Here is a 27,269-nt window from a genome sequence, read left to right as displayed (position 1 = left end):
ATAATAATGAATAACAAAAGTTGTGTTGATGGTGCCCATGGCCAGGCGCACGCTGGCCGGCCAACTTGGGGCTTTCGGGCCTGAGTGGCACTGAGCTCAGCCGTGCCCCCGCTCCAGCCCTGTGTCCTCAACTCTGAAACGTGGTTCTAACATGGATGGGATTGGCCACGAGGGGGCATCCGTGGGCAGGGAAGCACACAGTCAGCGCTCAGGGTCCTGGAAGGTTTCTAACCTGGAGGCCGCCCTGCCCGGCGCCTGTGGGTCAGCACCGCTTTGGTGGATGCGGGGATCCCGAAGGTCTGGTGTCTGGTGACTTGGCCGGGCGCCCACCCAGGCCCACACCACGAACCATGGAAATCGCCTCGGAGTCCTCAGACATGCCTCGCCCCGGGCTTGGCCAGCAGGGTCGCCAGGGAGGCCCGGCGTCCATCGGGGTTGCGCCCTGGGAAGGAGCCCCCAGTGAGCGCATGGGCTGCGCTGGGCAGGCCTGTGAGGCGCGTGAGGGGCCCCAACTCTGTGGCCAGCACGAGGAGGCCGAACCCACGGCCCAGTGGCTTCGTCCAAGTGGCCAGAGCTGGCATGAAGCAGCTGAGACCTTCCTGAGCCATCACCTCCGCCTCCCACGCAGTCGGAGCTGGGGTCGGGGGTGAAAATGAGGACGGAGTCCCTACTCCTTGGGCGTCTCCAGCAACCCCAGCCGCAGAGGGGATCTCAGGTAGCGAGGAACAGCTGGGGTGCCAAGGACCTGCCCGGCTCCCTCTTGAGGCTTTGCGGCCCGGGGCGGCTGTGCATCTGGGCTCCTGGAAGCGCCCGAAGAAGCCCTGCAGGATCCAGAGTCTCCAGTGCCTGCTGGGTGGGCTGCACACCCGCTCAGCCTGGCAGGGCTCGGGGAGCCTGTGGGGCCAGAGACCCAGGCAGGTCCCCAGAGAGCCGAGTGCCTGTTAATGGGAGCTCCAGAAGCAGCCCCCTGGTGAGACAGCCACGAGCACCCAGACCTTCTCAGCACCTCCCATCCCAGGAAACCACATCATCCCAGCCCTGCCCTCCTTCTCCAAGTGCCACTGTCACCAAGGAGCATCAAGTCAACCTCCAAAATTTCTCTCAACTGCCCACCCCACCCAGGCCGGCTACAGACTCCCCAGCCTCCACACACCCCCTCTCAAGCCACTTGCCCCCAACAGGAAGCCTTTCAATGACCACATCTCACTACCGCCAGCTGTCAGCTGCGTCCCTTGGCTCTGTCTGCCCCAGCCTCACATCCCTAGTTCCTACCTCCGGGGTCCGTCTGCCTACGAGGCACCCTGCACCCCCAGCTGGGCCTCCTCAACTCGGATGAAGCCCCAGCCTCCTTCAGGGCCATGGCCCCTCGCCACCTCTCCCGGGGTCCAGACTCTGTCCTTTCTTCCCTGGCCTTCTGGCCTTTGCCCAGGCCATGCCCTCTGCCTGGAGCAGCAGCCTAGATGCCTCCTACCCCACATTTAGGCTTCAGGCCCCACAGCTGCCTCTTCCCAGAACCCTCCCGGCACGCACTTCGGCGACTCTTACAAGTACCTGTTCAGCGTCCGCCTTCGCCCAGGAGTGCAGGCTGGGGATGAGGGCAGTGGCCACCCTGCTGGTCCTGTCAGCACCTAGTGCAATGTCCAGCCCACCGTGGGTGCTCAATGCAGGCGGCTGTGCTGCCGCAGGTCACAGCACCAATCAGACACCCCCATCCCCACACACACCCTGCACCGGCCCACGCGGCCATCACACTCGGAGTACACGCGCTTCGATGTGGCTGCACTGTTGGCACACGCACAGGCGCACAGACACCCACACGCACAGGCGCACACATGGGGGCACACACGCCGGGGCGCCCTGACCTCCCCGCATGCCCTCCTGCAGCCGCCCTGGCCTCTGTCCCCACGCGTGTCACACACGGCTGGGTGTGCTTGCTCACGCCGTCCTGAGACGTTGCTCCAGCCGGCGCCCGGAGCTCAATCAGGAGAGCTGCTGTTGGCCGCCTCTGCCTGCCAGCGTTTGCCAAGCGGTTTCCATGGCGACACATCTTGGCTCCGACAGGAACCAAGGAGTGTGGGGAAGAGGGTCCCCACGGAGGGGGCGAGGCGAGGCAGGAGGTCTCTGCGTCTTCAGGCTCCTGGCAGGCATGGGGGACTCCACAAGTGCAGACACCCCCCAACCCCAAGCCAGGCTTGCACCCTGAGAAGAAGGCTCTGGGATGGTCCCTCTGGGCTGCCTGGCACAGGAACTGACTTAGGTCAGTCAGTCATTCAACAAACTTTCTGGAAGAGCCACTCTGTGCTCGCAGCCGGGGCTGTGATGCTGCCCAAGACATGGTCTTGCAAGAGGCTTGGAGTCGAATCCTGAGGCTAAACTGACGTCCCGCCACCCCACTGAAGGCCCCATCTAGCAGGTTGGTCCGTGGCTCCGTAAGCACGAAGGCCCACCAAGCACCTTCTCAAAGGGGGGCTCCCCTCTGTGGTAGATCAGTTACAAACATGACCCTGATGCCCCACTCCTCCCTGAATCACCATGCCCTTTGCCATGTGACTGCCCCAACTCCTATCTAGAGGTGGTGTCTACCTCCCCATCCTTCAGTCTGAGCCTGTCTTATGACTTGCTGTGGCCAATAAAAGGTGACAGCAATGACATTCCCAGCTCTGAGCTTAAGCCTCCAGGGACATGCATGCCTCTGCCTGCCCTCCCCGACTCCTGCTATAGCACGAGGACCAGCTGGGCTGCTTTGATGGAAAGCAAGAGGGCGATGGAGCCTGGGTCACCCTAGCTAAGGCCATCCTGGACTAGCTAGCTCCCAGCTGCCCACAGATGTGTGAGGGAGCCCAGCCAGGACTTGCCAAGCCCAGCAATGAGCAGCAGTACTGCCTGGCCCTTTAATACTAAGGAAATGTGAAGTCATGTGTTTGGAGCTATTTGTTACTCAGCACTAGCTAACTGATACCCCTCTCTCTAGGGCCCTGGCCAGCAGCTGCCCAACCTCAGTTAGCACAGGCCAGAAGTTCTAAAAGTTCCCAGGGGTGCTGAGAACCAGGCCATGGTGACAGCTGGATTCCGCTGGCTAACAGTGCCAGAGGGCACCAGGGGCAGAGCTTGTGGGAGGGGGTTCCCATGTCAAGTCCATGGCAGGAGCTACTGAAGCAGGAGCACGAGTCTCCACTGCCTTTCTTTGCCTCGGTTTTTCCCCCTGTAAAATGGGCCCACCACCCTGTCCTGTCTCCTGGGGACACCTGGTAAGGTAGGGTGTGTGGCAGCTGGAAACAGACCTACTAAGTGCCAGCCCCGGGTTGCAACCTAGGGATAGAGGCCCATTGCTGCCTTCTAGGTGCCCACAACTGAGAAGGTGTCGTCACTAATCCCAGCTTACAGACTGGAAACAGTGGGGAGAGAATGGGTGGCTTCCCGAGGCCCAGGATACACAGGAGCAGGTGGGTGTGGCCACAAGCCCTGGCTGGGTCTGAGCTGGTTGTTATCTTCATGTTTTTCTCCCCGTGGTTACCTTTTTGGAAATGTACTTCCTAAGCTAACTGCGCTTACGAGGTCATGATTGGTGTGAGTTTATAGTCTCTTTTTTTTTTTTGGGACAGAGTCTCATTCTGTCACCCAGGCTGGAGTGCAGTGGCACGATCTTGGCTTACTGCAACCTCTGCCTCCCGGGTTCAAGCGATTCTCCTACCTCAGCCTCCTGAGTAGCTGGGATGACAGGCACTCGCCACCATGCCCAGCTAATTTTTATATTTTTAGTAGACGAGGTCTCACCATGTTGGCCAGGCTGGTCCTGAACTCCTGACCTCAAGTGATCCACCCGCCTCGGCCTCTCAAAATGCTGGAATTACAGGCGTGAGCCACTGCGCCCTGGCTCGCTCCTTTTTTTTTTTTTTTTCTTTTGAGACAGAATCTCACTCTGTTGCCCAGGATAGAGTGCAGTGGTGCGATTTTGGCTCACTGCAACCTCTGCCTCCCGGATTCAAGTGATTCTCCTGCCTCAGCCTCCCGAGTGGCTGTGATTACAGGCGCCCGCCACCATGCCCAGCTAATTTTTGTATTTTTAGTGGACGGCGTCTCACCATGTTAGCCAGGCTGGTCTTGAACTCCTGAGCTCAAGAGATCCGCCCACCTTGGCCTCCCAAAGTGCTGGGATTACAGGCATGAGCCACTGCGCTGGGCCCTGCAGCCTCTTTTCACTGGGTACTGCGGTTCAGTGTTACTGCCTAGGGGGCAGCTATCTGCAGAGCCCCTCCCTCTCCGAGTTCCCCCAGGCCAGAGCTGAGATCCAGGCTCTCCAGATCCCTGTGGGAGGGCCTTGTATCGGAGTCCAATTTTCCTCCAGCACGAGGCCTGGCATTTAGTTACCTGCTATCTTGTCAGCTGTTCAGTGTTCCTGGCCTTTGGATATTTCACCCAGCGTGTTTCATTGTTTTCAGAGAAATGGCTGGTCCAGGCACCTGGCCTGCTGTCACCGGGAAGGGACATGTGCCCCGAGGCGGGGCTGATGTCACTGCTGCACCCTGGTGGGGCACACCAGCCCACGGCTGTGCCGCCCGGGAGGTGCCCTTTTGTTGGAGGGCATTCGCCAAAACCAGCAAACTTGGGTTCTCATTCTGTGGCCTTGTGGGATCAGGGGGACAGAAGTCAGGGCCAGTCCTGCCCAAAATGGGGAGCATTACAGAAAACCCTTCCCACCTTAAGCTGAAAACCTAAAGGGCTACACTCTTAGGGTAAGAATGAAACGGAATTAGCCCTGCTCCCTCCACACGAAAGACACTTGGTGCTAAGAGAAGCAAAAAGAAAAAGTTCTTGAGAAGTTAGGGCTACAGGTCTTCTCTAGCACAGATTTGAGGCCCAAGAATGCAGAGAACTCCAAGCACTCAATGCGTTGTTTGTTTTGACATAGAGTCTCTCTCTGTCACCCAGGCTGGAGCACGGTAGCGTGATCACGGCTCACTGCAGCCTCGAACTCCTGGGCTCAAGCAATCCTCCCACCTTAGCCTCCCAAGTAGCTGGGACTTCAGGTGCATACCACCATGCCCAGCTAATTAAAAACAAAAGAAATACGCCAGGTGGATCACCTGAGGTTAGGAGTTTGAGACCAGCCTGGCCAACCTGGTGAGACTCTGTCTCTACGAAAAATACAAAAATTAGCCGGGCATGGTGGTGGGCGCCTGTAATCCCAGCTACTGGGGAGGCTGAGACAGAATTGCTTGAACCCAAGAGGCGGAGGTTGCAGTGAGCCGAGATCACACCACTGCACTCCAGCCTGGGCAACAGGAGACTCCGTCTCCAAACAACAACAAAATGTGTAGAGGTGGGGTCTTGCTATGTTGCCCAGGCTATTCTCAAACTCCTGGCCTTAAACAATCTTCCTACCTCGGCCTCCCAAAGTGCTGGGATTACAGGCATGAGCCACCGTGCCCAGACCTTTGGGGGGCCAGTATATTTGGTTTGCTGTGGCCTCCGGTGGGTAATGCCCCAAATTAGCTCCTCCCTAGTGGACTCCACCTTCATCCTAGGCCTCAAAGAATCTCTCCATCAACATTTTTCAAAGCCAAAGAGCAGCATGCAGCTAAAGATGACCAAGAACACAGGGAAACAAGGCACCATGAGTGACCTGCACAGGCTGCAGACATGAAGACAGTCACGCACTGTGCCAGACACTGGGGTGGTTGGTGCTGTGACCGACACTGGCCAGGTGGTCCTGTTGACTTGTTTCCAGGCACCCGGCCTAACCACAGTCCCCAGAATCCTTCGTAGCTGGGCATGGCCACACGGCTGAAGTCTGGACGATGGAATGTGGGTGGTAATGACAGAAGCAACCTCCAGTCCCAGCCCATAATAAGCTCTCAAAGAAGTTAGTTAAGGGAGGGCCGAGTGCGGTAGCTCATGCCTGTAATCCCAGCACTTTGGGAGGCAGAGACAGGTGGATCACCTGAGGTCAGGAGTTTGAGGCCAGCCTGGCCAACATGGCAAAACCCCATCTCTATTAAAAATACAAAAATTAGCCGGGTGTGGTGGCACGTACCTGTAATCCCAACTACTCAGGAGGCTGAGGCAGGAGAATTGCTTGAACCCAGGAGGCAGAGGTTGCCATGAGCCAAGATTGTGCCACTGCACTCCAGCCTGGGTGACACAGTGAGACTCTGTCTCAAAAAAAAAAAAAAAAAAAAAAAAAGAGGAAAGGGGGAAGAGGAGATGAGAGGAGGAAGGAGAGAGAAAGAGAGAATATTTGAAAGGATAGTGGCTAAGAATTTCCCAGAACTGATGAAGAAACCACTAATCCACAGATTCAAGAATCCCAGTAAATTCCAAGCAGAATAAATAAAAATAAACTCTCACCTACACAAGACAGTAAAATTGCAGAAAACCAAGGACAATTCAAAAAATAAATAAATAAAATAAATCTTAAAAGCAGCCACAGGAAAAAGAGAGGTTACTTTGAAAAGAACAGACATTAGACTGACAGCCAAACTCTTAAACACAGCAAGAGAAGTTAGAGGACGCTGGGATGTGCTCAACAAACCAATGCACTACAAGAAAATAACTGCCTAGCTGGATGTGGTGTGGTGGCTCATGCCTGTAATCCCAGCACTTATGGAGGCCAAGGCAGGAGGATCACTTGAGGCCAGGCTGGTCTTTAACTCCTGACCTCAGGTAATCCGCTCACCTTAGCCTCCCAAAGTGCTGGAATTACAGGCATGAGTCACTGTGCCCGGCCCCCAGGAATAACTTTAACCAAAAAGGTGAAAGATCTGTACACTGGAAACTGTAAGACACCAATTTAAATAACTGAAGAGGACACAAACAAATGGAAAGAAATCCCATGTTCATGGATGAGAGTAACTAGTATTTTTTAAATGTCCATACTACCCAAAGTGCTCTATAGCCTTAATGCAATTCCTATCAAAATTCCAATGGCATTTTTCATAGAAGTTGAAAAAACAATCCTAAAATTCATATGGAACCACAAAAGACCAAAGAGCCAAAGTAATTTTGAAAAAGAACAAAGCTGGTGGCATCACATTACCTGACTTCAAAGTATACTACAAAGTTACAGTAAGCAAAACAGCATGGTACTGGCGTAAAAACAAACACACAGACCAGTGGAACAGAAGAGAGTACAGAAATAAACCCTCACATACATGATTAGTCTTTGATAAGGGTGCCAAGAATGCACAGTGGGGAAAGGACAGTCTCTTCAATAAAAGAGGAACAGACTACTCAGGAGGCTGAGGCAGGAGAATCAAATGAACCCGGGAGGCAGAGGTTGCAGTGAGCTAAGATTGCACCATTGCACTCCAGCCTGGACAACAGAGCGAGACTCTTGTCTCAGTAAATAAATACATAAATAAATAAAAGAGGACCTATGGAGACTATCTCTACAAACATTTTAAAAATTAGTTGGGTGTGGTGGCATGCACCTATAGTCCCAGCTACTTGGGAGGCTGAGGCAGGCAGATGGCTTGAGCCCAGAAGTTGAAGCTGCAGTGAAATATGACCATGCTACTGTACTCCAGCCTGGGCCACAGAGCAAGACCCCATCTCTAAAACGACACTAAAACATCACTGGGTGCAGTGGTTCATGCCTATAATCCCAGCACTTTGGGAAGCCAAGGCAGGCAAATTACTTGAGCTCAGGAGTTCGAGACCAGCCTGGGCAACATGGCGCAACTTCGTCTTTACAAAAAATACCCCCCAAAAATAGCCGGGCATGGTGACGTCTGACTGTGGGAGGCTGAGGTGGGAGGATCACTTGAGCCTGGCATGCACAGGCTAGTGGGCTGAGATTGCATCACTGCACTCCAGCCTGGGCGACAGATCAAGACTCTATCTCAAAATAAATAAATAAATAAACAAAGATAAAAATAAAATAAATTGGCCAGGCGGAGTGGCTCACGCCTGTAATCACGCACTTTGGGAGGCTGAGGTGGGCCGATCACCTGAGGTCAGGAGTTTGAGACCAGCCTGGCTAACATGGTGAAACTCCGTTTCTACTAAAAATACAAAAAATTAGCCAGGCATGGTGGTGTGTGCCTGTAATCCCAGCTACTCGGGAGGCTGAGGCAGGAGAATCACTTGAACCCAGGAGGCAGAGGTTGAAGTGAGCCGAGATCGTGCCATTGCACTCCAGCTTGGGCAACAAGAGCAAAACTCCATCACAAAAAAGACAGACAGACAGACAGACAGATAAAAAATAAATGGTGCTGGGAAAACTGGATATCCACATGCGAATGAATGACACTGGACCTTTGTCTCAGATCCTTATTATTAAATTAACTCAAATTGGATTAAAGACTTCAATGCCATTCATTTTGAGTAAAAATAAGTCATTTCTTTAATACATCAAAATGTGGGATTTCTTGGCCTTGCTTCTCTCCTGGTCCTGGCTTCCCCAGATGATCTGCCGGGCTGGGCTGGAGCCCTGGGGCTGGCAGCGTCCCACAGAAGGACATGGTGCTGCCTCCCTCGGTCCTGAGCCCGAGGCAGACTCTGGTTCTGCTCAGTAGCAGTCGGCCTCGTCCCCCTGCAGGAAGCCTCCCGTGGCCAGCACGTCCTGCAGGAGGGACTGGGGACTCTTCTCCACGTGGTCGCTGCTCTTGGCCAGCGTGCTCCGCAGGCCTTCCAGGTCTAGGGACCTCAGCATGGCCAGCACAGCCTCAGGCTCCTGGTCCCCCAGGGGCTGGGCCTGCTCACCCGCCCGCCACCCCGGCAGGGTGGCCTCCGTGGAGGTGGTGTTGGGGCCGCCCCCGGCCTCCCACAGGCTGCTGTAGGAAGCAATCTTGTCCCTCAGGAAGAGAAGGAGGTCACAAGACTTCTGCGCCACAGGGCGGTCGCAGTCAAACAAGGCACAAAAGGCGAAGTCAAAGAGCCCCACGTGGCAGAGAGCCCTCAGTGCCTCGCCGAGTGGCCGGGCTGGGGCCACCTCGGGCAGGGCCACGGCATAGGGGCAGTGGGTACGCGGCAGCCCCAACGTCTGGCCCAGGAACACCAATGCCAGCTCCAGGCCCTGGGCACGGACCTCCCAGTCCAGGTCCCGGCTCGCCACCTGCAGCACAGTGGCCACGAACTGCTCCGTGTCCTGGGCCGCGTCGGCATGGCCGTCCCGCAGCCACTCGGTGAAGACCTGCATGACCGCCCGCCGTGGGAAGCCCTCCGAGTCTACGGAGAGGATGTGCAGCAGCTCCAGAAACAGGCTCTGGGGGACAGGGAGCAGGTGCGGATGGTTGGTGGGGCGGCAGGAGCGAGGCTCCCACAACAGGACCCCGGGTACATCATGGGGGCTGGCCCCGGACATGCAGTCTAGGGCCACAGCCCACTCTGGCACCTTCCCATGCTGCGCGGTGAGCACACTGCCCTCCAATCCTCAGTTTACCCATCTGTCAAATGGAGGTAATCATGTCTAAGTGGAGGGGTGCTGGGGAGACAGAAGACGAAGCGCACAGGTCCCACAGCCAGCAGAGCCCCAGGGTCTCGGCAGTCACTCCTGCAGGCACTGCCGACAGCAGCAGCTGCTCCCACGCTGGATGCTGGCCGCTCGCCCACCCACAAGCAAACAAGCACACACGATGGCCAGGCGGGAGTTGCTGGCTGAGGAACCCGCCACCTCCTACCTGCCAGGCCTCTGCGTGCTCAGGGCTCGTGGGGGCTGGCAGCCGTGGAACCCACCACTTCCTACCTGCTGGGCCTCTGCATGCTCAGGGCTGATGGGGGCATGCAGGCCCTGGCTGGACAGCTGCCCCATGGCGGTCACCGCGCTCGCTCGGACATAACTCTCAGGGTCCTGGAGGAGCTGCCGGGCCAGCTCAGGCACCTCTGAAGCCAAGAGTGCACATCTGAAGTCGGCCTGTCCTGGGAGTGGAAACGGCCACATGCAGCTGTGACTGAGGGCCAAGCCTTGTCGCCTCGGCCTCTGCCTCCACCCCCTTGTGGGCAGCCGACATGGCCCAAGTTTCTAGAGCCAGCAAGAGGCTGCCGGTGCACTCTGGATCAGTGAGCCCCCTACAGGCGGGGAAGGCAGCTCCTCCATCTGCCAGCACTCACCTCCCCAGTGCCTGCTCAGCTGGGTCAGGAACTCGAGGGCGGAGTCCCTCACCTCCCAGCAGGGGTGGCACAGGCGTTTCTGCAGCACAGGGAACAGCTCTAGGGCGGGAAGGGACAGATCAGGGCAACCCTGGGGCCAGGCTCACCCTGCCCTCGGAGCCAGCTGAGCCTTTCCACCCAGCCCCTGCTGCCTCCACCCCTGTGACTCCAGCTCTGTTCCCCCCTGCAAGGGGCTGCATTACCTCTGAGGAACTGCGGGATGAGGGGGCTGAGATCAGAGCAGCCGGGGTTCTTGGGTGAGCTCAGCAGCCACCTGAGCGTGGCCTGGAAGGCCTTCTTCAGGACCTGGAGCAGACAGGGTGGGCTGTAGGGCCACGAGAGGCGGAAGGGCAAGCTGTCTGTCTGTCCCCCTTGCCTTCACCTGTGCTGCCCATACTCCAGGGACAGAGATGGGGACAGGAAGCAGAGAGAGAAGGGAACGCTGGGCTTCCTTCTTTTTTAGAGACAGGGTCTCACCATGTCATCCAGGCTGGACTGCAATCACAGCTCACTGCAGCCTCTACCTCCTGGGCTCAAACGATCCTCCTGCCTCATCCTCATGAGTAGCTGGGGCCAGAGGCACACATCACCACGCCCAGCTAATTTTTGCAGTCAAATGCTCTACCCCTGAGCTATGCCCCCGGGGCTAATTTTTGTATTTTTTGTAGAGACAGGATCTGGCTATGTTGCCCAGGCTGGCCTCAAAGTCCTGGGCTCCACTGATCCTCCCCCCTCAGCCCCCCAGTGCACAGTAATCACAGCTGTGAGCCCCACGCCCCTCCTGGGCTGATTTTAATAGGGCAGAATCTGCTGCAGAACCGGCTTCCCAGACTGTAAGCAGGAGGCGGCGGCGGCAGCCCCCACCAGAAGACCCACAACCCAGGCGACGGGATTTCTACATCAAAACATGACCAATTACAGGGCACCATTTCCTCAGGATCCCAAGAAGCCCTGGGCCCTTCCTCCAAAGTTGTCTGCTGTCTGCTCAGCAGCAGGTGGCACAAGGTCTGTACCCTCCAGGGCCCAGCTCCGTGAGGGGCTGTGGAGCGGGCACGTTCACAAACCGTGCTTAGGAGAACCCGGAGCCCACGCCCAAGGCCGTCCTGTGCCACCGCATTTCCCATGTCCAGAGTTCCCTGCAGGCCGCCTGGCCGGCGCCCCTGCTCCCCACTGCCCCACACACCTCTGCGTGCTGATGTATCTCACCAACAAGAGGCCCCGGGCCCGACCCACGCAGCCACCTGCGTCGTGAAGCTCTCTGAGCAGCAACTCTGTGGCCCTGTGTGAAGGCCCCATCCCCAGAGGCCTGCATGGGGCCGGGGTGGAGTTGGGGGTGGGTCCCACTGCCTCTGCCTCCCTCCTCTCCTCGCTCCCTATCCCCACCGCCGCCGTACCGTGGGGCTGGAGCCGGGGCTCTCGAGGCACTCCAGGAGGACAGCAAGCGCCTGCGTCACCAGCTCCTGGGGACCTGAGAGAGGTGAGTGGATAAACCACCCCCACCCCCACCCTAGGACCCTCCCCATCAACTCTGGGAAGGAGCAGGACAAGGCCTCATCCGCCAGCTGAAACCTCCTGCACGGGCCCTGCACCCCTCAGCCCCTGCCCCAGAGAAGAAACAGAGAGGGACAGCAGTTCCCGGGCGCCTCTGAGCAGGAAGGAGAGTGGGGGCACGGGGATTACCCCACGCCAAAGCCGTACAGAACAGACTCACCTGTGCCCTGTGACAGCGTCCCCAGGAAGTCGAGGGCTGCTCGCTGGACCCGGACGCAGCCCGCCAGGGTCCCACAGAGGTGGCCCCCCACACTGGAGGCGGGGGCAGCCAAGCCGTCACAGAGCCGCAGGACAGTCACTGTAGCCCCCAGTAGGGACGCCTGGGGCCACGGTGAAGGGCGCTGGGGCTGCGAGGAAGAGGGCTGTCAGCCAAGGTTGCGGTCCCACTGCCGGCGTGGACGCGGGGGACCTGGGGCTTCGAGGCGTGTGGGGCGGGGGACATCAGCCAAGGTTGTGGTCCCACTGCTGGCGTGGATGCAGGGGCGCTGGGGCAGCAAGGGGTGGGGGGCGTCAGCCTACGTTGCGGTCCCACTGCCAGCGTGGATGCTGCTGGGCTGCATGAGGGGCAGGCCACACCTACCAGCGGCTGCAGCTCCTCCAGGTGAGCCAGGGTGCGGCACAGGAGGCCCGCGCAGGACGACTTGGAGGCCAGAAGCGCGTCCACCGTCGTGGCATCGTCTGCCGTCCCATCCAGCAAGCCTGGGGACCAAGCCAGGAAGAGCTCCCTTAGAGAGCACTTCAGCGCCCCCACAGTCACCAGGCCCCCCACGGTCAACACCCACAGCAGAGGCCAGGACCTAGGTGCAGAGCAGCGGCTCACCAGGGGAGATGGCCATGCCCCCAGTCCCCTTTGCTCTTAGAGGCCTGGGTGTGATTCAAGTGGGGTGGGGGCGGCGAGCCGGGCACTCTCATCCATCTCCCTTCCCCCAACCGCAGGCACCCAGGTTCCGCCCTCCCAGCCCTTTCTAAGCAGCACACCTGGGGGTCCAGGGGCCTGAACCGTGGCCTTCAGGACACAGGCCAGGGGCTGGAGAAGGACCTGGAAGGCCTGGGTCCTTAGTGCCTGTGGACTGGAGACAAACACGAGGTGAGCGCCGTGACCCTGGCTGCGAGACAAGTTGGCTGTGCTCCTAATGTCCCCAGTAAGCCTGGGGCAAATCAGCCAGGAGGTTGGGACACCCCCCGAGAAACAGATTCTCTGCAGGCCACTGGCCAGGGGATGCCATGGGACAGAGTGGCGGGGGGGACAGGCCTGACCAAGGAGATGGGCCTGACACTCCTGATGTCCTTAGGAGCAGATACCAAGGGTCCTGCAGGAGGGCCTGGCCATGCACCCAGACAGAGGGGCAGTGCCTGCTCGGGGGGACAGGGACGGGGTGCCCCCAGCCTCCCAGGTGTCCCCAGGTGTGCACAGCGCCCACTCTGTGGGAGGGACCTGCCCTCACATCTGGGCCCAGGTGTGAGCAGTATCCCCACAGTGCATTCCTGCAGGGCCGGGCCTGTTCCTCCATCCTACCCAGGTCTACTCTCTCCTAAACATTCAGAGACCCCAGAGCTCAGAGCGGGACTCTCATGGTACCCCTGGGCCCTTTGGGCAGCAGGTCCTGAGGTCACTTCCACCCCTAATGTCAGCCCACCTAGAACCCTGGCAGGCCATCCACGGCCTTCCCACCTGTCCTGACCCCAGGCTCTGCTTTTCCACCGCCCCCAGGCCCCCCACCCGCATGGTGTGCGTGCTGGGGAGCTCCAGCACCCCCAAACAAAGCTGCGGTGGGGGGCAGGTGGGAGGGCAGCGGAGCGCAGGGTGTGGGCAAGACCACCCTGCTCTGAGCAGAGCAGCTCCCGCATCCTTCTTACCTCTGGGGATCTTGCAGAGCTTTTGTTTGAAACAATTATTCTGTCGCTAAAGATCTTGCAGAAGCTGCCAGCCTGCAAGGCTGCCGCGCAACCCACACACAGCCCAGTCACACCCCGCACGGCCGCCTGACTCTCCCTGGTGTCCGGAACTCCCCTGCCATGAGGGCCGCGCTCTCAACCTCCCTGCCTGCCCCAGCTCCCGGCACCCGCCTCAGCATGAAACACACCCCAGACCATACCAGTGCTCGAGCTTCAGGATCCCCAAAGCCAGGGGTCCCACGTGGGTGGGGCCCAGGCAGCTCAGAGCCTGCGCCACCGTCTCCCACAGGCCGCCATCGGAAGAACTGAACACAGGAGAACTGCAGGGAGACCCCAGAGAGAAAAATTACTCCCCCACCCGCAAAACCCCATCCGAGGCCTGGCTGAGACTGCCATGGCCCTGGTGCTGGAGGCGCCCAGCCCAAGACTGGCCTTTCCCCATGAGGGTTCCAGGGTCACCCTGGTGCCACTTCACTGCAAGCCACGTCCTCAGAGAGTCTCTGGCTGCCAGTGGGACATCCCTGGGCATCATCCGAGGAAAACAATTGCCCAGCCAGGCCCCCCAGCTGCGTCCCGGGGCCCTGACCGAGCCACACAGAGAAGCAGGTCCACGAACGAGTGCGCGGCGGGGATGGGGTCTCTCTCCAGCAGACAGGCCACGCGGGGACTCAGCCGCACCCACAGGGCTTCCGTCCAGGGGCTCTGGCAGCGCCCGAAGGTCGTGGTCAGGACGTTCAGGGCCTGAGTGACCTTGGGGGTGGCCGTGGAGCACAAGGACTCTTCAACGTGATCCATGATCTTCTGGGCACACGCGGGCCAGTCACCCCCCGGCAGGCAGGGTTGCCCCTCGGCTCCACCTCGCATGGACAAAGCCAGGACGTGCACCAGGAGCTGACTGGCCGCCGAGGCCACAAACAGGCTGGAGTCTCCCTGCAGGGAGAAGATGGTGTCAACTGCACCTGGGTAGGGGATGGGGGAAGAGAGGAAAAAGGGGGTGAGCCAGAATAGAGCCGGGGGAGGCCCAGTGCCTCAGGGAAGATGCAAACAGCAGAGGGTACCCCAAGACGCCCCCAAATGCCCCTCCACTCATAAGCAAAAGAGAACAGGAACTGAAGCTCCCTGGAGACAAGCATCTTCTCCCCCCGAGCGTTAAACACACACAGCTTGTGATGCTTCCCAATTCGTTCCTTGTTGTTGTTTGTTGGTTTTTTTTTTTGAGATGGAGTCTCGTTCTGTTGCCCAGGCTGGAGTACAATGGTGCAATCTCAGCTCACTGCAACTTCCGCCTCCCAGGTTCAAGCCATTCTCCCACCTCAGCCTCCCAAGTAGCTGGGATTACAGCACCCGCCATCATGCCTGGCTAATTTTTGTATTTTCGTAGAGACAGGGTTTCACCATGTTGGCCAGGCTGGTCTTGAACTCCTGACCACAGGTGATCCACCTGCCTCAGCCTCCCAAAGTGCTGAGATTACAGGCATGAGCCACCATGCCCGGCCTCGTTTCTTGTTTTTTGAGACAGGGTCTTGCTCTGTCGCCTAAGTTGGAGTGCAATGGCTCAACCACTGCTCACTGCAGCCTTGAAACCCTGGGCTCAAGTGATCCTCTTGCTTCAGCTTCCCAAGTAACTGGGACTATAGCCATGCGCCACCACGCCTGGCTCCCAAATAGTTTCAAAGACTGAGTCCTCATAAGTGGCTGAGAAAGCCACCCTGGCTCCTAGGGCCTGACCTGCAAACCAGAGGACACCAGACAGCCGTACTGTCACGGTGCATTCTTCGCAACAACCCTGTGACATCGCACGGACCAGACGCTCAGATTCAGCAAGGTGCAGTGACTCCCCTGGGGTCACACAGGCAGGATGAGGAATGGGGTGGGGTGTGGGCGCACTCACCATGGTCGGCCAGGAAGCGCAGGGCGCTGGGGTGCTGTGCCAGGGAGCGCAGGCCCTGGATCCAGCCGCTGCGCACGGTGGGGACGGCCCAGGCTGCTCGGCCGAGGGGTCCTGCCTCCCCAAAGAGCCCTGGTAGCAACTCTCCCTGCTGGGAAGCAAAAAAAGAGGTGAGGGGGACCGGGCGCAGTGGCTCAAGCCTGTAATCCCAGCACTTTGGGAGGCCGAGGAGGGCAGATCACGCGGTCAGGAGTTCGAGACCAGCCTGACCAACATGGTGAAACCCCGTCTCTACTAGAAATACAAAAATGTGCTGGGTGTGGTGGCACGCACCCGTAATCCCAGCTACTCAGAAGGCTGAGGCTGGAGAATCGCTTGAACCTGGGAGGCGGAGGTTGCAGTGAGCCAAGATTGCGCCACTGCACACCAGCCTGGGTGACACAGTGAGACTCCATCTCAAAAAAACAAACAAAAAAGAGGTGAGGGGACCTGGTAGGTTTCCAGGGATGTGGAGCAAAGCAGAGATGGGTTTTCGGTTTTCCAAGGCTGGTGGAGGTACTTTTGGAGGATACTCTTTTTTCTTTTTTTTTTTTTTGAGACAGTCTCACTCTGTTGCCTAGGCTGGAGTGCAGTGGCGTGATCTTGGCTCACTGCAACCTCTGCCTCCCGGGCTCAAGCTATTCTCCTGTCTCAGCCTCCCAAGCAGTTGGCATTACAGGTGCCCACCACCACACCCAGCTAATTTTTGCATTTTTAGTAGAGACGGGGCTTTACCATGTTGGTCAGCCTGGTCTCGAACTCCTGACCTCAGGTGATCTGCCTGCCTCAGCCTCCCAAAGTGCTGGGATTACAGGCATGAGCCACCATGCCCAGCCTGGAGGGCATTTTCATACCAGCTGCTGACAGACAAGGGCCCCCGATTCACTGTACAGCAGCACCCTAGGACACCTTGGAAAGTCTGTCCTGCAGCAAGATGGTGCCTGGGTGGGCTGCTAGGGAGCCTGCAGGTGCTTAATTGGGGGGCACCATGAACGGCAAGCTAACGGTACTGGATGTGCCTTCACGCAACCTGGCGAGGGCCTGTGAGGCACCAAGAGAAGCCGTCGTGCTAGACGGGCAAGGGCCCTGAAGCTCACACCAGGCATCACCTGACAGACTCAGCGGTGCCTGTTTGAGGCACTTGAAGCTGGAAGACACAGCTCTGGAAGGCTCTCGAGCTCTCACGCCTTGTTGCTATGTAGAAATTCTTGGCTGGGAGCAGTGGCTCACGACTGTGTCCCAACACTTTGGGAGGCCAAGGCAGGATGATCACTTGAGGCCAGGAGTTTGAGACCAGCCTGGGCAACATAGTGAGACCCCATCTCTACCAAAGATAAAAAAGTTAGCCAGGTGTGGTGCATGCACCTGTGGACCCAGCTACTCGGGAAGCTGAATGGGGAGGGTCACTTGAGCCCAGGAGGTCAAGGCTGCAGTGAGCTGCCACTGCACTCCAGCCTGGGAAACAGAGCAGGACTCTGTCTCTAAAAAACAAAACAAAAAAAGGCCGGGTGTGGTGGCTCACGCCTGTAATCCTAGCATTTTGGGAGACCGAGGCAGACAGGTCACTTGAGGTCATGAGTTCGTGACCAGCCTGGCCAAAATGGTGAAACCCCGTCTCTACTAAAAATACAAAAATTAGCTGGGTGTGGTGGCAGGAGCCTGTAGTCCCAGATACTCGGGAGGCTGAGCCAGGAGAATTGCTTGAACCTGGGAGGCGGAGACTGCAGTTAGCTGAGTTCGAACCATTGCACTCAGCCTGGGTGACAGAGCAAGACTGTCTCGAAAAATAATAATAAAATAAAATAAAAATAAATAAAATTAGTTAATTTTTTTAAAAAAGACATTCTCATTAGTCATTCATTCATTTGTAGGCTGGGTCGCTGGAAGTGCAGGATGTGTGGTCTCGTTTGGTCCTCACAACAACCCCATGGCGCAGCTACGACTCCTATCTGTGTCCTAGGAGGAGATTGAGGCCATGGTGCAGCTACGACTCCTATCTGTGTCCTAGGAAGAGATTGAGGCCGTGGTGCAGCTATGACTCCTATCTCTGTCCTAGGAAGAGATGGAGGCCATGGCGCAGCTACAACTCCTATCTCCGTCCTAGGAAGAGACTGAGATTTGCAGCTGTAGGCAAGGTCAGACAGCCGGTCAGAGCTGGGAGCCCATCCCAGTCATCTTACTCCAAAAAACCTCAACTCCTTAGCCCCAGCATTGCTCCAGGCGAATTTTTCAAAGGGGTAAAAAGCATGCAGTTCTAGTGAGGACAGAGGGTCAGGGCAGGCTGCTGGGACTTGGGATGGTGATGGCTACAAATGCCCCACCTGGCTGCGGGAGGAAAAGCCTGCCCACCTCTCCACGGGACACTCAGGTGGGAGGCCCCAGGCTCACCTGAAGATATTGGAAGCAGTTTTCCTGGGCTGCGAAGGTTCCTGCCAGGCGGAGTGAGAAGGAGAGAACCCCGGGACTCAGGTCCTGGACTTTCAGCACATGGGATAGCAGCTCCACCAGGCAAGGGTGCTCCTGCAGCAGCACAAGACTGGACTCTGTGGGGACGGCCCAGCCCAGGGGTCACCAGGGGCACAGCACCAGGCGTCCCCCTGGATGACTGCTCTTCTCCTAGCAATTCCCAGACCCTTTTCTTGCAGGGTGTTAGATTTAGGGATCCAACTGGGAAAAAAATATCTGCAACAAATACGGCAAATGACTCATAATTTTAATTCAGTAAGGGCAGAAAAACTAGAAAGCCAACACCTTAACAACAGGTGAAAGGAGGAACATTTTCACCTTTCACAACAGGTGAATGGCCAAAAATGCTGAAAAAATGTTCTGTCTCACTGATAGTGAAAAAGAAATGCAAATTAAAGTGAAAGACCAAGCTGGGCGCGGTGGCTCACACCTGTAATCCCAGCAATTTAGGAGGCCGAGGTGGGTGGTCACTTGATCTCAGGAGTTTGAGACCAGCCTGGCCAACATGGCGAAGCCCCATCTCTACTAAAAATACAAAAAATTAGCCGGGCGTGCTGGCTCACACCTGTAATCCCAGCACTTTAGGAGTCCGAGGTCGGAGGATCACTTGAGCCCGGGAGTTTGAGACCAGCCTGGCCAACACGATGAAGCCCTGTCTCTACTAAAAATACAAAAAATTAGCCAGGTGTGGTGGCTCATGCCTGTAGTCCCAGCTAATCGGGAGGCTGAGGCAGGAGAATCACTTGAACCCGGGAGGCGGAGGTTGAAGTGAGCCAAGACCACGTCATTGCACACCACACACTCCAGCCCTGGGCGACAGAGCGAGACTCCATTCCAAAAAAAAAAAAAAAAAAAAAGTGGAAGAGCATTTTCACCTTTCAAGTGGGTACTTTTTCTTAGACAGTGTTCCATGTAAGCAGGTACAACAGAACAAGCATTCCTCTCCAGAACTGGCATCCTGTATTTCTATACCCAGCTATGCTATCGCTCAAAAGCACCAGTGGGGGAAAAAGACATTTTGAGGCAAAGGCTGGGAGAGTTTCCCAGTGAGAAGCCCTTGTGGAAAGAATGTGGTTCAGTAAGAAGGAGAGTGAGGAGCATGCAGAGGAGGAGAACCAGGCCAGGACCCAAAAAGCACTGAGTCCACCTGAATCAGCACTGCAGGCTGGGTGAGGTGCCCATACCTGTAGTCCCAGCACTTTGGGAGGCCAAGGCAGAAGGACAACATAGCAAGACCCTGTCTCTACAAAAAAATAAAAAAAAATTAGCCCAGCACGGTGGCACACATCTGCAGTCCCAGCTACTCAGGAGGCTGAGACGGGAGGATTGCTTGAGCCCGGGAGTTTGAGGCTGCACTGAGCTATCACTGCACCACTGTACTCCAGCCTGGGTGACAGAGGGAGACTCTGTCTCAAAAAAAAAAAAAAAAAAAAAAAAATGTGGGGCGTGGTGGCTCATGCCTGTAATCCCAGCACTTTGGGAGGCCAAGGCAGGCAGATCACAAGGTCAGGAGATTGAGACCATCCTGGCAAACATGGTGAAACCCTGTCTCTACTAACATGTAAAAAATTAGCCAGGCATGGTGGTGGGCGCCTGCAGTCCCAGCTACTTGGGAGGCTGAGGCAGGAGAGCTACTTGAACTTGGGAGGTGGAGGTTGCAGTGAGCCGAGATTGCACCACTGCACTCCAGCCTGGTGACAGGCCAAGACTCTGTCTCAAAAACAAACAAAAAAAAAACAAAAAACAACCCAACTGAGTTCAAAATCTAAAAAAATCATTGTTGAAGGATTTTGAAACAAAACAGAATTAAAATACTAAACAACAATAACAGAAGGTTGTGATGGCCTGAAGTTCAAGTGCTCTGAGATCCTTCAGTTGCCTGGATAGAGAATGGAAAGTCTAATTAACTTCAGACTTTTTTAAAAATCCAGTTCTCATGTTAAAAATATAAGGGTAGCCACTAAAGAATATAAATAAGCCTGTGGTCCCAGCATCTTGAGAGGCCGAGGTGGGCAGATTGCCTGAGCCCAGGAGTTTTAAGACCAGCTTGAGCAACACAGGAAGATCCCCTCTCTATAAACATTCGCTGGGCGTGGTGGCGCATCTGTAGTCCCAGCTACACTGGAAGCCGAGATGGGAAGATCACCTGAGCCTGGGAGGTCAAGGCTGCAATGAGCCGTGATTACACCACTGTCCTCTAGCCTGGACAACAGCGCAAGAACTTGTCTAAAAAAAAGAACATAAATAGAATGTATAACTTCAAAACCAGAAGAGGAAAGATTTAAAGAAAAAACAAAAAGCTTTATCAATCTGATGGAGGGCAGAAAAGGAGAATAAAGGCATAAAGGTAAGGAACAGGAAATTAAAAAATACAAAAGAATTCAAATCTAACAGTCGCCTCAACAAAGTAAAGAGATCAAACTTATCTGTTAAAAGAAAGACTTGCTGAGATTAAATTAAACACTAAAAACGAGCAATGTGGTGTTTCTAAAAGCAATAAAATGCAACGACAGGAAAGGCTGGGAGCAGGAGAGAAAAGACACAGTAGGCAAATTCTAACTTTAAAGAAGCTGATGTAGCAACAGGAATAGCAAACAAAATGGGCTGTAAAGCAAAAAGCAGTATTCACGCAGAAGAAAGTTCACTGATCACAGACAGAAATTCCAGAAAGACACAACATTCCTACATCTACGTATACCTAACATCACTTCAAAAACGTGTAAAGCAGCCTGGGCAACGTGGTGACACCCTGTCTCCGCAAAAAAATACAAAAAAAAAATGGGTGTGGTGGTGTGTCCCTGTAGTCCCAGCCACCCAGGAGGCTGGGGTGGGAGGATCACTTGAGCCCAGGAAGTAGAGGCTACAGTGAGCCGTGATCACACCACTGCACTCTAGCCTGGATAACAGAGTGAGACCCTGTCTCCAAAAAAAAAAAAAAAAAATGCCAGGCACAGTGGCTCACACCTGTAATTCCAGCGCTTTGGGAGGCCAAAGCGGGCAGATTGCTTGAGCCCAGGAGTTTGAGACCAGCCTGGGCAAGATAGTGAAACCCCGTCACTACAAAAAATACAAAAACTTAGCCAGGCGTGGTGGCAGGCTCCTGTGGTCCCAGCTATTAGGGAGGCTAAGGTGGGAGAATCATCTGAGCCCAAGAAGTCGAGGCTGCAGTGAACCGAGATCATGCCACTGCACTCCAGCCTGGGCAATAGAGCAAGACTCCATCTCAAAAAAAAAAAAAAAAAAAAGAAAAGAAAAGAAAAAGAAAAAAATATGTAAAGTGAAAAAAAAAAAAAAAGAATGCATCTCAAAGAAAAATCATGAATCCATGATCTTGGTGTAAGCTTTTTACACACTTCTCAGCAACAAGCAAACAAATTAGCAAGAACATAGCAGGTTTGAACTAATGAACAAGTGTGGAAACTACACTCTTTCCATCAAGTACAACGCAGGAGAAATGACAGAGGCTGGGAGGGAGGAGGAAGCAAGGACTCACTGTGAATCCGGACTCGGTTTCTTTAGGGGGAACAAAATTAGATGGTGCTGATGATTTCAGAGCCCTGTAAATTTACTAAGAACTGTTGAATTGGTACCATTTATTTATTTATTTTGTCCTTTTCTCATGTCAGACGGGTCACGTACCGACGTCATACCAGGGTTCCATGGTGCCACATCTCACACGTGCACCTGAACACTCAATTATCATGCTTAGGCTGGGTGCGGTGGCTCTCCACTGTAGTCCCAGCACTTTGGGAGGCCAAGGCGGAGGGATCACCTGAGGCCAGGAGTTCGAGACCACCCTGGCCAACATGATGAAATCCCATCTCTACTAAAAATACAAAAATTGGCCGGGTGTCGTGGCATGCGCCTGTAATCCCAGGTACTCGGGAGGCTGAGGCAGGAGAATTGTTTGACACCCAGGAGGCGGAGGTTGTAGTGAGCCAAGATTGTGCCACTGCGCCCCAGCCTAGGCAACAGAGCAAGACGGTCTCAAAAAAATAACTGCTTGAGCCCAGGAGTTCCAAGCCGGCCTGGGCAAGATGGTGAGACCTTATCTCTATGGGGGAAAAAAAAAAAAAACAGCTGGGCCTGGTACACACCTTGATCCCAGCAACTCAAGAGAATGAGGCAGGCGGACTGCCCCGGAGGTCGAGGCTGCAGTGAGCCGTGTTCACGCCACTGCACTCCATCCTGGGTGACAGGGAAAAACCCTGGCTCAAAAAAAAAAAAAAAAAAAAAAAAAAAGGAAAAAGAAAAAGAAAGAAAAACTGATGACAACCTTAGGCCACAGTTGAAGACCTTCAAATACCAAAACATCAAAATCATATAGTGAAATCTCTAGAACATTGAGAAAACTCGCCTGGGTCCTGTGTCTCAATAAAAGTCTCAACAGCTATAAAGATTCAAAACATATATTTTCTAACCTCCATAAAGTAAATTAAAAATCAATAATAAAAAGACTGGAAAAATCCATATTTTGAAACTAAAGGATACTCTTTTAAATAACTTGTGGGTGAAAAAAAAAATCATAATGAAAAGCGTAAAATACTCAGAACTAAATTACAACCAAAGTACTGCAATGTAAAACTTGTAAGATGTAACTAAAGTCATACTTTTAGAGAAATGCATAGTCTTTCTTTTTTTTTTTTTTTTTAAGACGGAGTCTCACCCTGTCGCCCAGGCTGGAGTGCAGTGGCGCGATCTCGGCTCACTGCAAGCTCTGCCTCCCTGGATTCACGCCATTCTCCTGCCTCAGCCTCCTGAGTAGCTGGGACTACAGGCGCCTGCCACTACACCCAGCTAATTTTTTTGTATTTTTAGTAGAGACGGGGTTTCACCGTGTTAGCCAGGATGGTCTCGATCTCCTGACCTTGTGATCTGCCCGTCTCGGCCTCCCAAAGTGCTGGGATTACAGGTGTGAGCCACCGCACCCAGCCAGAGAAATGCATAGTCCTAAAAAAAAAAAAAAAATATATATATATATATATATATATATATTTTTTTTTTTTTTTTTGAGACAGAGTCTCACTCCATTGCGCAGGCTGGAGTGCAATGGCATTATCTCAGCTCACTGCAACCTCCACCTCCCAGGTTCAAGTGATACTCCTGCCTCAGCCTCCCGAGTAGCCGGGATTACAGGCATGGACCACCATGTCAGGTTAATTCTTGTATTTTTAGTAGAGACGGAGTTTCACCATGTTAGCCAGGCTGGTCTCCAACTCCTGACCTCAAGTGATCTGCCTGCCTCAGCCTCCCAAAGTGCTGGGATTATAGGCATGAACCACCACGCCTGGCCTTAAATACATATATTAGAAAACAAGGAAGACCTAGATATTTAGCTCAAAGAGGGTAAAAGGCACTTTGGGAAGCAGTGGCAGGTAACTGCCTGAGTCCAGGAGATCAAAAGCAGCTTGGGCAATACGGTGAGACCCCATCCTTAAAAAAAAATACAATATAATTTAAAAATAAAAAGAACAAAAAAACAGGGTAAACCAAAAAAAGGAAGTAAAGAATAGCAGAAATTAACAGCATGCAGTCTATCCCAACGCAATTATCAACCATGAGAATAAACATTTACATGAAAGAATATCTATGTAAAAGGGAAGCCATTATCTATTTTTTTTTTTGAGACGGAGTCTCACTCTGTTGCTCAGGCTGGAGTGCAGTGGTGTGATCTCGGCTTACTGCAAGCTCTGCCTCCTGGGTTCATGCCATTCTTCTGCCTCAGCCTCCCGAGTAGCTGGGACTACAGGCGCCCACCACCACGCTCCGCTAATTTTTTTGTGTGTCTATTTTTAGTAGAGACGGGGTTTCACGTGTTAGCCAGGAGGTTCTTGATCTCCTGACCTCGTGATCTGCCCGCCTTGGCCTCTCAAAGTGCTGGGATTACAGGTGTGAGCCACCGCGCCCGATCGACACTATTTTGAGACGGAGTCCATTCTGTCACCCAGGCTGGAGTGCAGTGGCACGATCTCGGCTCACTGCAACCTCTGCCTCCTGGGTTCAAGCAATTCTCCCCTCAGTCTCCCCAAGTAGCTGGGATTACGGCGCATGCCACCATGCCCGGCTAATTTCTGTATTTTTAGTAGAGACGAGGTCTCACCATGTTGGCCAGGCTAGTCTCGAACTCCTGACTTCAAGTGACCTACCCACCTTGGCCTCCCAAAGTGATGGGATTACAAGCATGAGCCACCGTGCCTGACCTATGACACTACTTAAAATGATGAAAAATGAGAAATATAAACATGTTAACAACGGAGTGATTCAATGAATTATGGTCCATTCTTATAGCAAATAACATGTAGTCGATAACATTAACATATTATGTGGAGACAACACTCACTATGATAGCAAGAGAGAAAGCAAGACACCAAAATTGTATTTATGGTATGACCTCATTTTTTTTTCCCCAGAAAAATACAGCTTTATGTGTTATGAAAAAGGCTGGGAGGAAATTAAAAGGTTGATGGTTTAATTTGTCTCTTTACTCTTATGTTCATGTTTTAAAGAACATGTATTACTTTTTTTTTTTTTTGAGACAGGGTCTCACTCTATCACCCAGGTCAGGGTGCAGTGGCACAATCATAGCTCACTGCCAACCTCTACCTCCTGGGCTCAAAGGATCCTCCCATCTCAGCCTCTGGAGTAGCTGGGACTACAGGTATGCCACCAGGCCCAACTAATTTTTGTTATCTTTTATTTATTTATTTTTTTGAGGCGGAGTCTCGCTTTCTTGTCCAGGTTGGAGTGCAGTGGCGCGATCTCTGCTCACTGCAAGCTCCGCCTCCTGGGTTCACGCCATTCTCCTGCCTCAGCCTCCCGAGTAGCTGGGACCACAGGCGCCCACTACCACGCCCGGCTAATTTTTTGTATTTTTAGTAGAGACAGGGTTTCACTGTGTTAGCCAGGATGGTCTCGATCTCCTGACCTCATGATCCGCCTGCCTCGGCCTCCCAAAGTGCTGGGATTACAGGCGTGAGCCACAGCGCTCGGCCCGTTATTTTTTTTAGAGATGAGGTCTCGCTATGTTGGACCAGGCTGATCTCGAACTTCTGGACTTAAGCAATCCGTTCGCCTCAGCCTCCCAAAATGCTGTGATTACAGGTGTGAGCCACTGCATCCGGCCCCTACTTTCATAATCAGAAAGAAAACAAATCTGATGTCTTAAACACACTAAATACAATGAGAACAACAACAAAACAAGTTTGTTCACGCCTTCTGCAGAACTGAACCTTGGGATGCCCTGATCATGGCTGAATTGGCTGAATTTCAAGCTCTAACTTCCAGATCATTGTCTTGGGCTTCATCTTGACTTGCCCTCAGTCTGCCACAGATAATCCTTAGGAAGTGAAGGAAAGACATCTGATTGGCAGTTTCTGCCCTTCCTCCAGGACAGGGGAGTCCCCACCTGACCCCTGCTCCCTGTCCCAGGCTCTGCGTCTGGTCTCTGGATAGACAGTAAACAGCAGCACCACCTCCTTACCTCCTTCAGTGACCGTTTTAAACCAGTCCAGCAGCTTCTCCAAACAGGTGTCATCTGCCACCGGCTGCCTGGGATCTACCAGAACAGAACAGAGAGCTGGGAGCAGCTGGGAGCATTCCGGGTCCATGGTGAGGCCGCAGTCCCTGCAAAGGCAATGTGAAAGCCAAACCTCAATGCCCACTCCAGACCCAGCTCGCTCTAGTCACAGCAGCTCACCATGCCTGCTCAGGCCTGGGAAGAGGCCCCAGAACTTTCATCTCAGACCGGGAGAACCGTGATCCCCAGACCAGAGGTCTGTACTGCAGGGACGGATGCAAAGCTTTGGTCTAGGTGGGGCCCTGAGCGCTGGTGACGGGGCTGAAAGGGGCAGATGAGTCTGGCTGAAACCACAAGGCCTCCGGAGCTCAAAGTCTGTCACCCTTGGTCTTTGGTGCAGTCGGGGCAACAGCATGGTGCTGGCCCAGGCTGCAGGTGGGCCAGAGTCAGGGGCATCTTTGAGTTCCGGGATCAGCCATGTGTGCAGGGGGATGTCTATCCATACCCCAGGGCCAGTCTGGGCTGGAAAGTTTCTGTCCCTCCCAGCGTCAAGTGGTGGCTGCTTTTGACGTCCTGAAGCCAGCAGGGGGGTGCAGAGGGGAAGGGGCGCCTGTCCGTGTGTCTGTCCCTCTCAGGGTCAGTGGTGGCTGCATTTACTGTTCTGCAGCCAGCAGGAGGGTGCGGAGCGGAAGGGGCGCCTGTCCGTGTGTCTGTCCCTCCCAGGATTAGTGGTGGCTGCATCTGACGTCCTGAAGCCGGCGGGGGGGAGAGGGGGGCGCTGGGGTGCGGGAGCGGCGGAGTGCGGAGGGGAAGGGGCGCCTGTCCCTCCCAGGACGCGGTGTGCATCCGTGCGTCCGGCCTCGGGGGTGGGCGGGGTGGTCAGCGGCTCTGTCTAACCAGGGCATGGTCTGCCAATGCCCGGGGTGGCTGCGTCCCGGGAAGAGGAACCCTCCCCCCACACTTTGGAGTCAGTTTTGGCCGCGAGCGCCAGGCCCGAGGGTCCGGAAGGGGCTCCAGAGCAGGAGGCCACAGTCGGGCAGGGAAGCTAGCCCAGGTCGCGCACGCCCCGGGCTGGGCTGCTCCCTGGCCCGCCCGCCCCCTCGGCCGGGCCTTGGACCCACTACGCACCACTACAGCGAACACGACCCTCGAAGCTCCGCGCGCCTCACCGCTGTGTTCCGTTCTCCGTCGCAACCACCCCTCGCCCAAGGCTCCGCCTCCGGACAGTGCCACCTGCCAGGCCCGGAGGAGGCGAAGGACGGAAACGGCTGGCGTGGGGAACTGAGACTGCACCCCTGGAGGCCGCTCTGGAAGCCTCAAGGGCCCAGACGTGAAGGAAGGAGTTCAAGCTGAGAGGGGCTGGGGACAGGCAGGCGCCAAGCCGGGCGCTCTGACCGATCACCCCCGCTAGGCGCCTGGTGGTTCATGCCGGGCATCCGGTGGGTGGGCGGGGCGTCTCGGGGGCGGGGATCTCTGAGGAAGGCGCGGGGTTGTGTCCGGAGGGGCGGGGCTTCGCCTGCAGGGGCACCCAGTGTCTGCACCGGCCGGAGTCAGAGAACTACGTGCCGGAGAGAAGCGTCCTGATCCGTGCACAAAAGCCCTTGGTCATTTGGCTTCAGGTTCTCAAATTAAGTCCTCCGCGGCCGCGCTGTGGCTCATACCTGTAATTCCAGCCCTTTAGGAGGCGCAGTTGGGAGGATTGCTTGAAGCCAGGAGTTGAGACCAGCCTAGGCAACGAAGCGAGACCCCATCTCTTAAAATTAAAAAAAAAAAAAAAAAAAAAAAAAATCCAGGCGTGGTGGCTCACGCCTTTAATCCCAGCAC

The 27,269-nt window shown here is 55.0% G+C and overlaps 2 protein-coding genes and 1 pseudogene across 15 annotated transcripts in view; all 3 read right to left on the bottom strand.

Annotated features, from left to right (window-relative positions):
* AMZ1 (archaelysin family metallopeptidase 1) overlaps positions 1-1,961 on the bottom strand; it is a 37,321-nt gene extending 35,360 nt beyond the window's left edge. The window contains exons 1-2 of one of the 3 annotated variants that reach the window (XM_030797185.1): positions 1,920-1,961; positions 1,552-1,628 (exon numbers count right to left, since the gene is read on the bottom strand). The gene's annotated coding sequence lies outside the window, so the exon portion shown is untranslated. Of the gene's footprint in view, positions 1-1,551 lie in introns of all 3 variants that reach the window. The other 2 variants (XM_030797187.1, XM_003274972.3) reach the window with 2 other exon arrangements.
* Positions 1,962-8,299: 6,338 nt separating this feature from the next.
* On the bottom strand, positions 8,300-26,886 carry BRAT1 (BRCA1 associated ATM activator 1). 12 transcript variants are annotated; one of them, XM_030797174.1, is made up of 15 exons: positions 26,615-26,886; positions 25,410-25,552; positions 17,852-18,006; positions 15,428-15,575; positions 14,123-14,495; positions 13,737-13,856; positions 12,619-12,710; positions 12,221-12,339; positions 11,801-11,987; positions 11,484-11,557; positions 11,273-11,395; positions 10,293-10,395; positions 10,051-10,149; positions 9,686-9,858; positions 8,300-9,205 (listed from the first exon to the last, which is right to left on the bottom strand). In XM_030797174.1, the coding sequence occupies exons 2-15, from the start codon at positions 25,534-25,536 to the stop codon at positions 8,510-8,512; spliced, it is 2,589 nt and encodes an 862-aa protein (XP_030653034.1). In that variant the 5' UTR covers positions 25,537-25,552; positions 26,615-26,886; the 3' UTR covers positions 8,300-8,509. The 12 variants fall into 12 exon arrangements, with proteins under 12 accessions (XP_030653034.1, XP_030653036.1, XP_030653041.1 ...); XM_030797176.1 differs by having other exon boundaries at positions 15,428-15,572; XM_030797181.1 differs by having other exon boundaries at positions 14,287-14,495; positions 26,615-26,854.
* LOC115831084 lies at positions 21,550-21,645 on the bottom strand (annotated as a pseudogene).
* Positions 26,887-27,269: the final 383 nt, after the last annotated feature.

This window comes from Nomascus leucogenys, chromosome 17 (genome assembly GCF_006542625.1).
Source record: "Nomascus leucogenys isolate Asia chromosome 17, Asia_NLE_v1, whole genome shotgun sequence".
Taxonomy (NCBI): domain Eukaryota; kingdom Metazoa; phylum Chordata; class Mammalia; order Primates; family Hylobatidae; genus Nomascus; species Nomascus leucogenys.
The sequence above is the reverse complement of the archived record's forward strand: the minus strand, read 5'-3'. Positions and strand labels throughout refer to the sequence as shown.

Bases quoted from the DNA above. Each gene is read 5' to 3' on its own strand.
- BRAT1 (XM_030797174.1), bottom strand. From the start codon at position 25,536: ATGGACCCGGAATGCTCCCAGCTGCTCCCAGCTCTCTGTTCTGTTCTG. The intron at 15,576-17,851 runs GTGAGCCTGGGG...TTTGCTTCCCAG, and splicing joins ACTGCTTCCAATATCTTCAG to CAGGGAGAGTTGCTACCAGG. The intron at 9,206-9,685 runs GTAGGAAGTGGT...CCTGTCCCCCAG, and splicing joins AGCATGCAGAGGCCCAGCAG to AGCCTGTTTCTGGAGCTGCT.